This window comes from Bos grunniens, chromosome 5 (assembly GCF_055505025.1).
Source record: "Bos grunniens cultivar Pamir isolate PY7600 chromosome 5, Bosgru_T2T1.0, whole genome shotgun sequence".
Taxonomy (NCBI): domain Eukaryota; kingdom Metazoa; phylum Chordata; class Mammalia; order Artiodactyla; family Bovidae; genus Bos; species Bos grunniens.
This window is the reverse complement of record NC_141169.1, coordinates 29,380,117-29,397,795: the sequence shown is the minus strand read 5'-3', so window position 1 is coordinate 29,397,795 and position 17,679 is coordinate 29,380,117. Positions and strand designations below refer to the sequence as shown.

At 37.8% G+C, this 17,679-nt stretch overlaps 1 protein-coding gene across 11 annotated transcripts in view; it reads right to left on the bottom strand.

The window, feature by feature from the left end:
• Nucleotides 1-7,093: 7,093 nt before the first annotated feature.
• The window catches only part of TFCP2 (transcription factor CP2), a 52,419-nt gene continuing 41,833 nt past the window's right edge, over nucleotides 7,094-17,679 (bottom strand). For 2 of the 11 annotated variants that reach the window (XM_086399415.1, XM_086399420.1), the window contains 8 exons: nucleotides 16,956-17,044; nucleotides 15,014-15,062; nucleotides 14,557-14,650; nucleotides 13,608-13,698; nucleotides 11,623-11,744; nucleotides 11,041-11,183; nucleotides 9,358-9,409; nucleotides 7,094-8,533 (listed from right to left, as the gene is read on the bottom strand). In XM_086399415.1, coding sequence (XP_086255541.1) covers nucleotides 8,496-8,533; nucleotides 9,358-9,409; nucleotides 11,041-11,183; nucleotides 11,623-11,744; nucleotides 13,608-13,698; nucleotides 14,557-14,650; nucleotides 15,014-15,062; nucleotides 16,956-17,044 — 678 coding nt within the window. In that variant the 3' untranslated portion in view covers nucleotides 7,094-8,495. The remainder of the gene's footprint in view (nucleotides 8,534-9,357; nucleotides 9,410-11,040; nucleotides 11,184-11,622; nucleotides 11,745-13,607; nucleotides 13,699-14,556; nucleotides 14,651-15,013; nucleotides 15,063-16,955; nucleotides 17,045-17,679) is intronic. The other 9 variants (XM_086399416.1, XM_086399421.1, XM_086399417.1 and 6 more) reach the window with 5 other exon arrangements.

Genomic DNA, 17,679 nt, shown 5'->3' with positions numbered 1-17,679 from the left:
AGTCTTAAGCAGCGCGACGTGCTGCAGCCTGCCCAGAGTATAAAGAAAATAGAAGCAATGCAGAGTAATCTTCAGTGTGTATTGATGGATTATTTTCTTTCCAAATTTTCTTACGTGATTTCTGATCTTCACAATTTTGCAACTCATTTTTAAAACCGAGAACGAAGACTCAGAAATCGAAATGTTGTACGTCATTTGCCAAGGACACCAGTCTTGGTCTTGTCTCACTCAGAATGGAAGAACAGGTCTCTCCTTTGACCTGTAAGGCCCTGTAAGATATAGGTGAGTCCTCTCGCCTCACCAGCCACCATCCTGTATGTCAGCTTGTCTCTTACATTTCCCCTCCCTTTCTCTGTTTTAACTGCCCTGGCCCACTAGATTCTTTGCAACAGGACAATCATGCTCTCATCTCAGGGCCTTTTCCCTTGGAACACTCTTTCACCAGCTAGACCCATACTTACTTCTTCACTTAATATTTGCTCAAACGTCCCCTTATCAGAGACCCTTCCTTAACCATATTTCTAAAATGGGGCTTCCCCTAAGTATCTAGCCCCTTGCCCTATATTTCTTAAGCATTTACCATTTGACATATATTTATCCTTCAGTCTTTTATCAACTGAGTAAATTTCATGAGAGTAAGAAGTTGTTTTGTTTACTGAATCCTCAGCACCAAGTACAAAGCATGGTATTTGGCATTTAGGAGCTTTTTATTTATCAAACGGATGGATGGCAGGATTTAAACTCTGGTTAGGCTGGTTCCACAGCATGGTGCACTTACATTGCCACCAAGAACTATGAGCCAGATCTACTGGGTACCAAGCCATCTCAGTTTTAGAACTGAGAGGTTAAGTGACTTGGAAAAATGCCAAGAATTCAAGTTCTCTCCCCTAGGTGATATAAGAGACTCAGAGAGACCAAGATACAATACTGCAAAATGAAAAAAAGCAGATCACAAAAAAACAATCCGCTGGATCATAAAAAAAGCAACAGAGTTCCAGAAAAACATATATTTCTGCTTTATTGACTATGCCAAAGCCTTTGACTGTGTGGATCACAGTAAACTGTGGAAAATTCTGAAAGAGATGGGAATACCAGACCACCTGATCTGCCTCTTGAGAAATTTGTATGCAGGTCAGGAAGCAACAGTTAGAACTGGACATGGAACAACAGACTGGTTCCAAATAGGAAAAGGAGTACGTCAAAGCTGTATATTGTCACCCTGCTTATTTAACTTATACGCAGAGTCATGAGAAACGCTGGACTGGAAGAAACACAAGCTGGAATCAAGATTGCCGGGGTAAATATCAATAACCTCAGATATGCAGATGACACCACCCTTATGGCAGAAAGTGAAGAGGAACTCAAAAGCCTCTTGATGAAAGTGAAAGAGGAGAGTGAAAAAGTTGGCTGAAAGCTCAACATTCAGAAAACGAAGATCATGGCATCCGGTCTCACCACTTCATGGAAAATAGATGGAGAAACAGTAGAAACAGTGTCAGACTTTATTTTTATGGGCTCCAAAATCACTGCAGATGGTGACTGCAGCCATGAAATTAAAAGACGCTTACTCCTTGGAAGGAAAGTTATTACCAACCTAGATAGCATATTCAAAAGCAAAGACATTACATTGCCGACAAAGGTTCATCTAGTCAAGGCCATGGTTTTTCCTGTGGTCATGTATGATGTGAGAGTTGGACTGTGAAGAAGGCTGAGTGCCAAAGAATTGATGCTCTTGAACTGTGGTGTTGGAGAAGACTCTTGAGAGTCCCTTGGACTGCAAGGAGATCCAACCAGTCCATTCTGAAGGAGATCAGCCCTGGGATTTCTTTGGAAGGAATGATGCTAAAGCTGAAACTCCAGTGCTTTGGCCACCTCATGTGAAGAGTTGACTCATTGGAAAACACTCTGATGCTGGGAGGGATTGGGGGCAGGAGGAGAAGGGGATGACAGAGGATGAGATGGCTGGATGGCATCACTGACTCGATGGACGTGAGTCTGGGTGAACTCTGGGAGTTGGTGATGGACAGGGAGGCCTGGCGTGCTGCGATTCATGGGGTTGCAAAGAGTCGGACACGACTGAGCGACTGATCTGATCTGATCTGATGATTCTGTTTTTCCTGGACAGACAGGAATCAAAAAGGAAGAGAAGACCCCAGAATGTTTAGAGTCAGTGGGATGAGTAACAAAAAGTAGCCCGAAGGCCATGTTGGGTAGGCTAAAAGTGTTTCATATACCAACACATCTAGAATCTGAGCAGTCAGTTAGGGAAATTTGTCAGAGTACCATGAGCCTCAATACCCAAGCTTTCTTGGTTAATGACACCAAATTAGAAGACAGTCAAAGCAAAGTTAGCACATCCTTTGAGAAGACAGCAGAATCCAGTTTGCCAGTAAGCTATAGATCAGTCAAAAAGATCATCTGGATTGTTAGAACAAACATCACAACCACTTCTCACAGAGCCACTTATTCACCATATTTCATTGTCTTGATAGAATCACTAGGTAAGTTATTACAATGGTGCCAGTTCACTCATAATAATTGTGATTCTGCTTATAGCCCAAGCAGGACCAGTGGAGGTCAAATGACTAGGAGTGCAGTAGAGTAGAAGTTATAAGGAAAAGTAAAAAAGAAATGCTAATATTAATATGTAAATTATAGCAACGGACATGACATCTAATTCTAAGAGTGACTGTTTTGTTCCAGACCATGCATAATTCATGGCTAGGTGAGTTTTAGGGGCAAAAAACTCAAGTAGGAAGGAAAGACAGATGATCAAGAACAACAAAGACAAAAACCAAAGGTCAAATTTTATATCCTGGTCAGTGTTTATACGTCTGTCTTTCAGTTGTAGAGGTGATCTTGCCTTCAATAGTATCCTAAATTTATTAAGCAAGGGAATAAAACTGCAACAAGACATAACTGTTTTATACTTATTATCCTTTGTAATCTCCTTAACAACCCTATGAATTAAGAATTATTTCCTTTTTAAGATGAGAAAGTTGGGGTTTAAGAGATTGTTTTGTCCAAGGACACATCCAGGAAGCCCAAGATTTGAGATTTAAACAAGGGTTCATCTGACACCAAAGTATACATTTTATCAACCACTCTTTACCAAACAAAAGATAAAAGAGTACACTCTCCTGGGAGGCTGAAAATGAATAGATCAGAGGATACTCTGTGCTGAGATGCTTAGAGAAAGAGTTAAGATAAAAATCCAAGCCACTGTTATTTGTTTTTCAATAGGGAATCTGTAGATTTAGCCCTGAGGCTGTATGTTACTTTACTAATTTACATTTAATTAGAATCCAGATCTAGAGAGACAGGCACCTTTGTGACTAATTCCACACTAACCAAAAGAGATCAGTAGAGCAAATCTGGGAGAAAGACAGGGCCATAGCAATTGAAAAGCACAAACAAGAAGCAGCTGTATGTTTTATCAAGGAAAGTTTCAAAAAAGACACTCACAAATTGATGTACATAAGTGTGTAAGACACACAAAAATCTATTAATAAAGCAAAATAACCATTTTTGAGGAGCTAGAGTGCAAGGATGAATTTAGAGAAGTCAAGCTTAATAAACCTAAAAAAGGTGAATGAAAGGCTCAAGCAAAGTTATACAGATGTCTAAGGAAAGATATTAATTAAACCCTTAAATGAAAAACTAGACATTAGAATTCAGAAAGAGAGAATTCACTGGCGATTCAGTGATTAAAAAAAAAAAGAACTCAAAGAAAACAGCAGTCTGCAGTGATTAAAATGAGGAATGTGTACCTCACCTTACACAAATACACAAAAACACAGATCCACAGAACAGAATAAACCTAGGTTATTACTCATGTCCCCACAGATTCCACATAATACAAAATAGTACTGTTTGGGTGAGGTACACATTCCTCATTTTAATCACTGCAGATTGCTGTTTACCTCCTGAGGGCTTCCTTGGTGGCTCAGACGGTACAGAATCTGCCTGCAATGCAGGAGACCTGGATTTGATCCCTAGGTTGGGAAGAGCCCCTAGAGGGCATATGGCAACCCGCTCCAGTATTCTTGCCTGGAGAATCCCATGGACAGAGGAGCCTGGCAGGCTATAGTCCATGGGGTTGCAAAGAGTTGGACATGACTGAGCAACTAAGCACAGCATAGCACATAGTAAGTAACACGTTAGTATTTTTTAAATACCAAGTTCTCTTATAATTGATATTAATCCAGCTGAAAATTGTAATTCATATGCAACTTTTTTTTTTAAGTTGGCTGTGTTGGGTCTTCAGCGTTGCTCTGGCTTTTCTCTAATTGTGGTGAGGGGAGGTTACTCTCTAGTTGCAGTGCACAGGCCGCTCATCGTGGCTTCTCGTGCTATGGAGCACAAGCTCTAGGGCGAGTGGGCTCAGCAGTTGCGTCTCCCCAGCTCTGGAGCACAGGCTTTAGTTGTGGTGCAAGGACTTAGTTGCTCCACAGCATGTGGGATCTTCCCAGATCAGGGATTGAACCCACATCTTCTACATTGGTAGGCAGATTCTATACCACTGGGCCACCAGGGAAGCCCATAAACAACTTTTACATCTCTGAATTTGAGAATGCAAATGCTATATTTAGTTGTAATTTCCAAATTAATTTGTTGAACAGGCCAGTATTCATAAAGAAAAATATAGAAGAAATCTGGAAGTGAAGAGGAAAGATGAGGAAAAAGGGAGGAAGTAGAAATAGATGGGAGTTTAAGGTCAAAGGTAAAAGGTCATTAAAAGAAGCAAGGAGGAGAAATAAAGTATTAATAGAACAGAAAACAAGTACTGATGCCATTAACCTCACATCACATAGAGCATCTTTCTTCCTCATTTAAGTCTTGGAGTTTGTATAATGAAACAAAAATTTAATCACAAATAAAAATAAATATATTTTAGCAGGAAAAACCTTAGCTCACAACTGAGAAAATATGAGCAGTTTTTAGGAGAAGCAGAAGAATGAAATAGGACTGTTTTATATATCAGTAAAAAGATACAGCTAGATGGGAGCATTTGTGCCATTCCTGGTGAGGCTGGAGTTATCATAACAGACCAGCAGAGGCCATAACAGATCAGATTGCCATAGAGGAATCATCCGTAGCCAAGAAAGCCAACTAAAAATCCAGAAAAATGATACAAAGGTTCAGTTTGAGCTCTTGGGTCCCAAGTTACCTGGAATTATTAGGTATTGGCCAGAGAAAAAAGCTTTAGTGGAGAAGGAAAAACTCAGTCCTGACTTAAAATATCTGCATCTGAAATTTGTGTTACTTTCAAAACTAAATGCTGAAGCTTCAGCCAGTACTTCATGGAAGTTTGAAGACAGCCCAAATCTCTGCAGCAACCCTATACAAAAGACTTTCTCAGAACACTTGGGGATACAAAGGGTTTTCAGAACATTCTTTCATTAGGCCTAAGACATTATGCCAAGCCTTCTCCACTTGCCAAGCTTCCCCTTGCTCCTCCAACTCACAGTGGTCAGATCATGCTCTGCCCCTCATAGCGTATCCAGTGCCTGACGGTGCCAGACTTCCAGGAATCACGTCCACCCCGTCATGAGGACCTCACTTTCTCAGGTCTCTCAGACTCTAGTTGTCTTGTATTTGTCATATTGTAATCTCTCTCCAGACAAAATGACAACCTCCATTTCCGCTCCCTTTAAATGGCTTCTTAAATCATTTATGTGGGCAAATGTTCTTATCCTTGGGGCATAATATGGGACCTCATTACTTAGTAATCACATTTTATGTCGTGACTGGTATTCAATCCATAAGAATTCTGCAATGATCCTTTTACTTTCCAATGTCTCCCTTTTAACTATCGAAGTCTTTATACTATAGATTCTTCTGGATGGAACCTATTACACTTCAAGGGGACGGTACAGACAATGCTAAGTCAAATAGGATGCTATTACAGTTCTCAGGAGGGTCTAAAGTCTAACCCTTCTCCTTCTTATATAGCCTCACTCTACTGGAAATATTAAACCATCTTCTTTATTTTAAATACCAACTATCACATGGTTAAAGAGGTAAAATCCAGCCAACTTTATTCCTTGGAAAGTATCTTAGAAATAAATGCAAAAAATTATTAGAATATGTGCTTAAATGGACTTAGCCTAAATGCCATTCATAGGGAATGGCCATTTTTCAAAAGAATGATGTCAAACTATAAATTTTAATATAGAAAGATGTTCAAGACATGTTAAACACAAAAAAGAAAACTGCAGACCATTAATACTACATGAGCCCATCTGCATATGTGTGTGTGTTTGTGTGTTTGAGAGAGGAACTTTTTGCAATGACTACCTCTATAGAGTGGGACTAGGACATAAGTAGAAAAAGTTATACTTTATCATAAGTTATAATAGTTATTATAAGTAGAATTTCTTTATTGTTGAATTTATCAATTTGTGTATTACTTTCATTATGAAAAAGCTAGTTTAAATTTTTCATTTAATTGAAAAGATCGATAGTGAAGAAATGAAAATTTTTAAAGGAAACTGAATACTTACAATGTTCTATCACTGTACCAATTCTTACCAATTATACAGCATTGGCACTATAAATATTTTTTTTGGAGCTAAAGAAAGCCTAAGAGATGTCCTAGTTAATTTGAAGACCTATGATTACAAACATATAAATTCATCTCTATATAAATCTGAGAACTACTCTTAAAAAATCCTCTAACTCCAAGTAAAAATTAACAAGTATAAAATTTATAGTAAATATATTAATAGAATTCTGTGTATCATTTACAGTAAACAAGAGTCACAGATTCAGATTTAGAAAGGACCTTAAAAGTCCAATCCTCCCAGCCTAACATTCAGAGGACTGGAATAAATAAATAAATAAAAATAAAAATTAGCCTGCTGGGGAGACAGCTGACTCCCTTGAGGCTGAGAACCAGTCTTAGGAACATAATACAATTAGAAATGTCCCCCTCCAAAGAAAAATACAGACATCCAGTAATCAGTCACTAAAAAAGTATTTCGGCCTAATATGTCAAGCTGTCCAGGTCAATTTTAAATAAGGTCATTTGACTTTAATTTTCCAATTTTAAAATTTTCAATTTCTTTCAAATCAAAAGAAATCAAGACCATTTGGCAGGTTGATTTTAATGAACAACAACAAAAATCTCTGTATAAAAACATTTAAACTTTATCAAATGCTTAAAAATACACACACACACACACACACACACACAGATCCAAATCCAATACAGAATCTTTTGAACATTATTGTTTATCAACTCAGCATAACATGTAGAGGGATTTCTGGATAAAACTTTACATGTGAAAAAAGGACCCACAGTCTTACACATGCACACACATAAGCGCACACAATTACAATCAGAAGAACTAAAGTTTATGGGAAAAATGTGAATGGGGTGGGGATGAATTGTAAAGCTTATATAAAAGAACGCTACATGAGTAAGAGAACTTCCTATCCCAAGACAAGAGGCAGAGGGGAAAGAGAAAGCAGAGGTTAGTCTAACTCATTAATAAATAGTTTGAGGTCATTCAAGAATAGTGAATGTGGGGAATAACAGATAGTCCCTGGTTTTCACTGCCTTAAATTCTGTGAATCTGACAACTAATGATGCTTTGAAAGTGTCTGTGTTTTCATTTTTTGCAGCTCTTGATTGGTTCGTCGTTATTTAGGTGTGGTTTGTCCCTTTGGGTGTTACTCTGTCAATTCTTGCTCACTGTTACGTGTGATTCACCAGGGGAGCCACAGTAAGAAATGATGGCACGCACAGAGGACTGTGAGGGGGCAGTCACAGCAGTGAACACGAGCCAGCCCGCCTGGGTCTGCGCTTCATGTCCCTATCTACCAGCTGCCTGTTACTCAGCAAGCTCCTCAGCCGCTCTGTGTCTCCATTTCCTTATCTTCAATTAGGGATCATCATTACCTACTTCATATGGGGTTATTAAGAGGATTTAAACAAGATAATCCATTTAAAGAACTTATCACACTGCCTGGCACAACTAAATGTGCAATAAATGTTAGCCAAAATTACTATTCGTCATTGAATTAGGGGGGAATTAAAAGAAGAATTTTGTTCTTTCTCCACATTTCTCTTCTTTGATAAAGTTTTCACAGGCAAAAAAGATTGAGGATCTAGTCTTATGGAATATAGATGTTTGCTTTTATGTTAGAAAAAAAAATTACATGGGCTGCATACCACAAAATTTAACATCTTTCCATTAAACATCACACAATTCTCATCATCATTATGCCCTACACACACACCCTAAATGATGTGGAGTTTCTATTGATATTCAACAACAATAGAATCCAGAAATGTTAACTAAGAAACAGTTGCAGAAATGCATGTCAGGCAGAAATCCATGTGTGCCCCAACATAGATGGCTGGGGTTCTGCCTATGCCTCTGACTCCCCCACTTAGACAGGTCAGGTTGCTACAGCCGTTCAAATCTCCATTTGTGATCCCCTCCAAGAGGAGAATTTCCCATAGGTGAACGAAGCAGCAGCCACATCTACTTCAGTATGATATGATAGCTATCATTGGTTTCTGCTGTAAGAAAAAGAAAAAAGAATCATCTTTAGTCACCTCCAAAACACTATGGTTTTTCCAGTGGTCATGTACGGATGTGAGAGTTGGACTGTGAAGAAGGCTGAGTGCCGAAGAATTGATGCTTTTGAACTGTGGTGTTGGAGAAGACTCTTGAGAGTCCCTTGGACTGCAAGGAGATCCAACCAGTCCATTCTGAAGGAGATCAGCCCTGGGATTTCTTTGGAAGGAATGATGCTAAAGCTGAAACTCCAGTACTTTGGCCACCTCATGCGAAGAGTTGACTCATTGGAAAAGACTCTGATGCTGGGAGGGATTGGGGGCAGGAGGAGAAGGGGATGACAGAGGATGAGATGGCTGGATGGCATCACTGACTCGATGGATGTGAGTCTGAGTGAACTCCGGGAGTTGGTGATGGACAGGGAGGCCTGGTGTGCTGCGATTCTTGGGGTTGCAAAGAGTCGGACACGACTGAGTGACTGAACTGACTGAACTGAACTGAAGGTTCTTTAGAGAAAGAAAAAACAGGAGGACAAAGTGTAGTATACTTATTAATTATCACAGAATACATGTAACAAATATACACTAGAAAAACAACATTTTGCCTCAATTTCATCACTTGTCCATGGAAGGTAAAAGTTGATGGCAGAAAGTCACACTTTGTCTACTCTGACAATGGCAATTCATATAAAGAAATAATCTCCAATAATGTCACATTCTTTATCTCAAATATGGTGGTTCATATTTTCCCTCTCTCCTCAAAGAATTACTATTTTAAAAAACGCTCAGACTCCTTCGAAAAAGGCATTTATCTTACTTTTTATTACCTTTCATTGTGTCCAGAATAAAACAGGCTTCTTCCTGAAAGTTCTGTATCATCTGAAAAAACAAGGAAATTTTGCTGGTTATTAAAAACCTTGGTTTGCTGTATTTATTTTGCCTATGTGGATTTTCATTATACTAGATATAAATGAAAAACAATCCTTTGCTTTGTTTTCTCTCCTGTTTAGTTTTCAAAAGCTTTAAAAGCTAAACACTCTGAAACAGCTTTCTTAAAGTTCGAGAATGCATTTTCCTGGGTTAACCCCGGGACTTTCCAAGGGGCACATAGATCCAGACAGGCCCATATGGGAGGAATTAAACATCTATGTCTGTTCTCTCCTAAAACCACCTGAGAACCTCTTGTTTTCCTTTCTCACTTCCCTTTTCAAACGCCTTTTCCCCATTTTATAAAGTAAAGGCAAGAGTTTCACCCTCCTGAGATCTTATGGAGATGTACTACCCTAGGCTATAAAAGCCTTCAGCATGCAAAAGTGTAATTGCAAATGAGAACTAGAATGACTGGGTGATATAGTCCTGGAGCCATGAAGTTTTCAATTCTTTCACCAGACTTGAAGAGTGACATAACCACAAATTGTCAAGTGACAGATGATTCAAAAAAATTTTTGATACCATCACTATGTAATTTTTGGCACATAACCCAGAAGTTAAAAAAAAAAAATCCAGCAATGCTATTATAGCAAACTTCATCCATTCCTATCTATCAATTTATGTGAATCAGATTCCACAGTATTTCTTATCTAGGGGAAAAAAAACAGGATGGAATTGATGTTGAACTCTATTCCATTCTAGCAATCAATAGGCAGTATTTATCTATGAATTAATTGTGTCTGGGAGAATGGGTAAGGAATCAGTTAATCTCATCCATCTCATTAATATATGCACTTTCATTGTGTTTATTTATTTTTGGCCAAGTTACATGACTTGTGGTCCCTGGACCAGGGATTGAACCAGGCCTTGGCAGTGAAAGCCTGGAATCCTAACCATGAGGTCACCAGGGAACTACCTAGATGTACTTTTAATAAGTTTTTTCTTAATGTTTATCAATTACTTATCAAAATATATAATACATTTATGTTGTTTTAATCAATTGTACAATTATGGCGATAATTCTATCCAGAACAGATAATTTTAAATTTTCACTGAAACAAGTTTTTGTTTCAAAGAAATATAGTAAGAAAAACTAATAAAAGATATTCAAGCATAAAAGTAGACTATGGTAAGATGAAATTCTATGTGGAAAGTGAATGAAAATACCAGCTTAAGAAAACAAAGACATGATATAAATATTCTGCTAAAAAAGTATATTCATGTATTTTTTTAAACAGATGACAGTGGTATTAAATTACTCTTGCATTCAGGTTACATGAAACATAGTTAGAAAAGTGAAGCAATCATTTCATTTTTATATATCCTATAATACTCCCCAAAATGGGCACTTTTTTTGCCACTATTTAAATTTAAAACAAAAACTATTAAGTCAATCTAAAAATGTACAAGGGGATACGCAGTTTTTAAAAAATTATCTTAGGAGGTAAACAAACAAAAATGTTTGAAAACGTCTTGTCTTGGAAAACAGAGCATGCTGCCCCCATGGAACAGCTCCTGCTCCCATCATATGCGCAGACAGATCACTGTCATCTGGTGATTCAGCTGTGCTAGCAATCTACCTCATCGCTAATGAGCACATGGATGCCTGTTGGCCCCTGCTTGTAGATCTGGCTGATCTGGCAAGGGGAAATGCTGAAAAGCTGAGCAATTTTTTCTGTCAGTTCAACAGCTGTCAGTTCTTCTAGGTAGATGGCATGGTAAACTGCAAGAGGGAGAAAGCAAAGACAGTCAGCACAGAGTTTCTCTGCTCTTAAAGGCAATCTGATCACTACAAAGGCCCACTTTTTCTAAAGGATGCAGAAGCAGACTGCCTGAATGGAAATCCCAGCTCAATCACTTGCTAGCTGTGCGACCTGGGGCAAATTACTTAACATCCCTAAGCCTCATTTTCCTCACCTAAATGTTGGGGAAGAACAATAAAATCTATTGCAACGAGGAGACACCAGTCGTAAAAATTAAAACCTGTAAAAGTGCTGAGAATAGTGCCTGGTGTACATTAGGAACTCAATAAACATTAGAGCAATTACCATTACTTTTAGCAAATACTGACTCTGCTGCCTGATAAATTCCCATCACACACGTTCGTAAGTCATCTCTTCGTTTTTCTTCATATCTGTCCTGGCCTGTCCAGAACAACCTACCGAAGAAAGTACCATTTGAGTCTCCATCCTCATGCTTCTGCTGATTCTGCTGCTGTTGCTGCTGCTCCCTTAGCTGCAAGGATTCCTGACAAACATAAATGGTTAGCCTTGGGCGCACCATCCTAAGGAGGAGAAAAAAAAAAAACTATTAGTCACATTTCTCATGGTGAGCACATTTTACAGAAGAACCTTTGTGTCTACATTAATACTATACAGCACAGATTGAAAACTGGCAGCCCTTGGACCAGTGTAGCTCATTTGCTATGAATTATTACTCCTCACTGGGGTGTGTGTGTGTGTCTAACTGAATTCATTCCGACAGAAGGCATCATCAACCTCTGAATCTTTGGTTTTCCTTGAAAAATCCAAGGTCCTCATTCTTCAAAACAAAATCCAATCAGCTGTCCCACAGGCATGGTTCACATGCATTCTTCAGTACATCCTAGGGTTGACTGTCACTCATTTACACGTGGCCTCTGTAGTCATTGAGTTTGTAACCTCTGATGTAAAGGTTAGAAGGATTCAGTATGTGTGAGCCACTGTTTTTTAAGGTTCAAAGATATACCTTTTACTTAAGAGCACCAATGCCACAGACTGCTGCTGCTGCTAAGTTGCTTCAGTCGTGTCCGACTCTGTGCGACCCCATAGACAGCAGCCCACCAGGCTCCACCGTCCCTGGGATTCTCCAGGCACAGACTAGAAAATCTCATTTCCCTCATGACTGTCTCCTAGTCAGCTTTAGCCTTTCTGTTCTTTCTTCATAGGCAACCATACTGAATCACCTCTTGCTCTGATCACCTTATTCCTTCCTACTTCTAAATGCTCTGAAAATAATACATTTAAAAATGAATGATCCATTCTTTTTTGCCTAGTAATCAACCCTTGAATTTCACCTCTTTGCTTAAAAGTTTCCAACTTGATTTAATATCTTTAATAATAAACAAAAATACTTCATAATCTTAGTTCATTATTTAGTCACTGATTTGGTTCTATGGCACTGACCTGTATTTTTTTCCCATCAATATTACTACTGCTGCTGCTAGGTAACTTCAGTCGTGTCTGACTCTGTGCGACCCTATAGACGGCAGCCCACCAGGCTCCCCTGTCCCTGGGATTCTCCAGGCAAGAACACTGGAGTGGGTTGCCATTTCCTTCTCCAATGCATGAAAGTGAAAAGTGAAAGTGAAGTCGCTCAGTCGTGTCTGACCCTTCGCGACCCCATGGACTGCAGCCTACCAGGCTCCTCCATCCATGGGATTTTCCAGGCAAAAGTGCTGGAGTGGGGTGCCAATATTACTACTACCTACTTTAAATTGTAAATCCCAAACAGAGACTTGAAATTAAGCAGACATTAATCACTCTGCTTAATTACTCTCAGGCATTACTCTTACTCTGTATTAAGCAGACATTCCATGAATTCCTGCCAAAACCTAAGAATGATCTCTTCTCTAGTAAAACTGAGTTCAGGACCTTTGTACCTGCTGTTTCTTCTGCATAAAACCCTCTTCCCTTATGACTCCAAAGCTTCCATCCTTCTCATAACTCAGTTTAAATATCCCCTCTGAAGAAAGGTCTTCCCTGACTATATTCTGAGTACTCTACAAGCTACAACTTTGTTTTTATTTGTTTATTTTTCTTTAAAACACTTATTACTATTCAAAATACTTATTGTATATCATCTTTATCTCTCTCTCTGCAGAAAGCTCATCGATGTATCACCAAAGCCTAATGGCTCATAATAGGGACAATGAATATTTAATTAAATGAAAAAAACTACCTGGAAATGAAAAATGAAATATCGTGAGGAATTTCTTGGATCAAGTACAGGAAAAGATAATTTTCATCTTTATTTGGCACACAGCTGGAATTCAAATAGAATGTTTTGACAAGATGTATTTAGCTGCACAAAGAGTAGTGTGAAGAGTCCCTGAATCCAAATCCATTTGGAATCCGACCCCACTGATATTTTAACACTAATTACATACCGGCCTTTTAATGCATTAAAAAGTCTGATTCCATCTGCAGGGCCACAGATTTGAATCACATCATCTCTAGTTAGTTTCAATAAATCTGCTCCTGGAATAAATATAAGCAAATGGGTGATAAAGGCAAAGATTCTCTTCGTTAATGACTTTTAAAATGGACTCTTACAAGGATACCTCATTACCAGTAAGCTATAGTCATAATCTCTTGCATGGTATATAAAGCCTTCCATGACCTGGCCTCTGCATCCTCTCCCTTCTCAATTCCGACCCAATTAACTTACTCATTCAACCCTATGCTTTCATCATACTGACCATGCCTAATAAGTAAGTTGTTCCTCCTGCCTAAAATATTCTTCTGCTGTCTGACTAACAGACTCCTCCTCAGCCCTCAAAATTTACCTCACGCATCACACATGTTCCCTAACTCCAGACGCTTCTCCAAATGCTTCACTTTGTCTACATTTATCTAATGCATCACAACTATTTGTTTTCCTTATTTCAAGGTTTTATTTTGATTTGGATTTTCTTTGATACTAGATGGTGACTGAACAAGAACTATGCCTTATCTATTTATATATTCCTACCATACGTGGTACTACGGAGATGATGCTAAATAAAAGTGAAATGTGCAAAGAAAATATAGTAATATCAGGGGGGGAATTTCAGACTACCTGCAATGCTCCTTGATAAAATACTGTATGGATAATATATTTTAAAGGTATTGTATAGAATAAATAGTTTTAAATGAGTTTAAGAGGGTTTTCTTTTTGAGTATTTTACAGCACAGTTGCAGCTGGTGAGAAAATCTGAAGAGTTCAATGGAATTCATTTAATCAGAAAAATGCATTAAGAGCCGCCTCTTCCTCCCCCAATAACACAGGAATATCAGGAATTCCTAGAGTATAAAAGAAATCCCATGCTGGCAAAACAAAGGACAAGCAAATTTAACCTGAGAAGTTTGTAAAAAGCCTCGTGAACGTGGAGAAACGGTTTCGATGCAACCACTGCTGAGCCTCCTGAGGTGTGGTTGTTGGCAAGAGGTTCTGAAAAAGGGAAAGTATTTTTTTTGGTTACTAAACAGACTCAACTTTAAAAAGGTAAACATTACAACAGCCAAATACACCCACATTCAGACGGAGTTTGCTCGGAAGCTGTTTATACGTCAGGTTTTCTTTCTCTAACCATGCAAGATATCCATGAAATTCCATCTTTATCCTCCCCACTAGACCGAAAGTTCCTTAAATACAGCACAGTATCTGGTTCTTAGTCAAAATTTAATGTTTGCTTAGTTTTCTTAGTGAAAGAATGAATAATACTCTCTAAAAGTTGGGAATTTCTACTGAATCACACAGTCACCAAAGTATTATTAGACATGGCCAGTAACTGACATTTAACTTTGGACTTACATCTGTGACTGGAGGGGGTGGCTCTGGCTGGTGGTTTGGTGAACCATTTCTAAAGAAACATTTAAAATGAAAGGATGAGTCCATGAAACGTAGTAGGGTTTGTCATCTCACTCTGCATCATTGTAAGTCTTAAAGGTAGAGATTTACAGGAATTTGTACTATCTCATAAAACATTCTTAACTCTTGGATCCAACATTTCTATCATCTATTATTTTAGCATAAAGACTTTGGGGTGGGGAGCAGTAGAAACTATGTCATTTTTTATTATTGAAGAAATTGAAAAAAAAAATCCAGTAAGTTGGGACTGATTAAATTATGGCATAAACAATACTAACATAAGTTTATTAGACCATAAACTAAAAATATCAAAATATAAAAGTAATCAATATATTACTACTATGTGAAGCATATAAATATACACAAATAGATTCAAGAAAAATTAGAATAAAAAGTATACAATAAAATGTCATCATATACTTTTATACTTAATAATAAGTATATTTTTAAAGTATATATATATTTTTAAGTATATATTTTTAAGTAAGTTTATTAAGTAATAAACACTTAATAATTACTTTTTTAAAAGCTTCAAAAATTAGTGCTAATTTGTTATCCAAGGGCTATCTCCACACCCTTGAGTTTTCCCTACACTTCTTTTTCTCAGTAGTTTGTCCCTCTTCCCTAATGCTTACTTCTTTTATGGGAGAAAAATTAGAGCCTAATATTGAACTACATGACAAAGAGAAAATTTTAGAACTCTTAAGTTTTGCATAATATTTTAAATTCTCTATAAGTATAATCCATAGGGTGGTAACAGATTTTTCTTTCAAAAAATAACTTTCTCTATTTAAAAATGTTGGCCTTTGCTGCAAAATTCAAATTTAGTAATCAACTTATCTTAGAGCCTTAGTTATCTATCTACTCCTTCTGCAACTGCTATCTAGTTTTAATTGTTAGTTGCATTTTGAATATTTTAGCTAACTGTCCCCGCCTTTTTTTGGCTGTGCTGCACAGCCTGGGGATCCTAGTTCCCTGCCAGGGACTGAACCCGTGCCCCCTGCAGTGCGAGTGTGGAGTCCCGACCACTGGACCACCAGGGAATTCTCTAAGTTATCTTAATTAAATACTTTCAGAAGCAGCATGAACACAGAGCCTAAACAAACTCAAAAGCAAACATTACAATCAAGCTAGTCACACATTTCACAACCTATTTCAAATTTCAATATGGCCTATGTAGAAAATGTGTTGAATGCTGGGACTATAAGACAACTTTTTTTAACTGGAGTAGGCATCTATGCCAACTTTCAATTATCTGTGATAATAAAGACAATAAGGCAAGACTAAATAAATCCCATAGATAATTCCAAAACTTCATTTGCGCTCTCACCTTTACCTTCTTCCCCCAATTATCAAAGATTTATAATAAATTAGGTGTTAGGACCATTTTTAAATAAGTAACCAAACAGATTTTAGTGTCTGTACAACTGTGTTTCAGTTCCCAATGACCATGCTATAATCAGGAAGTGAAATAACCTCAAGATAAACAGTAAGAGGAAGAAGGGAAAAGTCCAGAAAATCAGTCCACAAATCACTAAACACTGACCATAATGCTATTTTCTAAGAGTGGAGAGAAGGGAATTCCCTGGAGGTCCAGAGGCCTGGGTTCAATCTCTGGTTGAGGAACTTAAATCCTGTAAGTCTTGTGGCATGACCAATAAATAAATAAAATAATGGGGTGGGGTGGGGGAAGGCCACATAAAACTTAGTCTCTTTTGAATAATAATAATAATAATAATAATCCAAACCTCAGTTAATATATAATTCCATCAAAGACTGACCAAATAGAAGCTCTTACTGATTTGCAAAGATTTTGCTTATGGAGACATAATGAAATAATATATTTTTAGGACAAACACAAGCTAATTGCACTTTCTAGACTTACCCTTCACCAAGAGAAAAACTGCTATGGGAACTGTTGAAGCCAGGTGATGGGGAATTATTGACATATGTGATCTCAGGCCATGGAGAACACTAAAAACAAAGGCAATTTAGATGCAGAAAGTACATGACTCTAGAGTTCCACCAAAACACTGTTACTTAAATAGCCCATCTTTTTTTTTTTTTGGATTCCCAGGTGGTACAGTGGTAAAGAATACACCTATCAATGCAGGAGACGCAAGAGAGTGCAGGTTCAATTCCTGGGTTGGGAAGATACTCTGGAGGAGGAGACGGCAACCCACTCCAGTATTTTTTTTTTTTTTTTAATTCAACTACATGTTTTTTTTTAATTTATTTATTTTAATTGGAGGCTAATTACTTTACAATATTGTATTGGTTTTGTCATACATTCCAGTATTCTTGCCTGGAAAATTCCATGGACAGAGGAGCCTGGCGGGCTACAGTCTATGGGGTTGAAAAGAGTTGGATGAGACTAAGCATGCTCACACACATGCGCACACACAGAGTTGATTTACAATGTGATAATAGTTTCAGATGTACAGCAAAGTGAATCAGTTATACATATATACCATATATCTACTCTTTTTTTAGATTCTTTTCCCATATAGGCCATTAAAGAGTATTGAGTAAGTTCTCTGTGCTATATAGTAGGTCCTTATCGGTTATCTATTTTATATATAGTAGTATGTATAAGTCTGGAGAAGGGC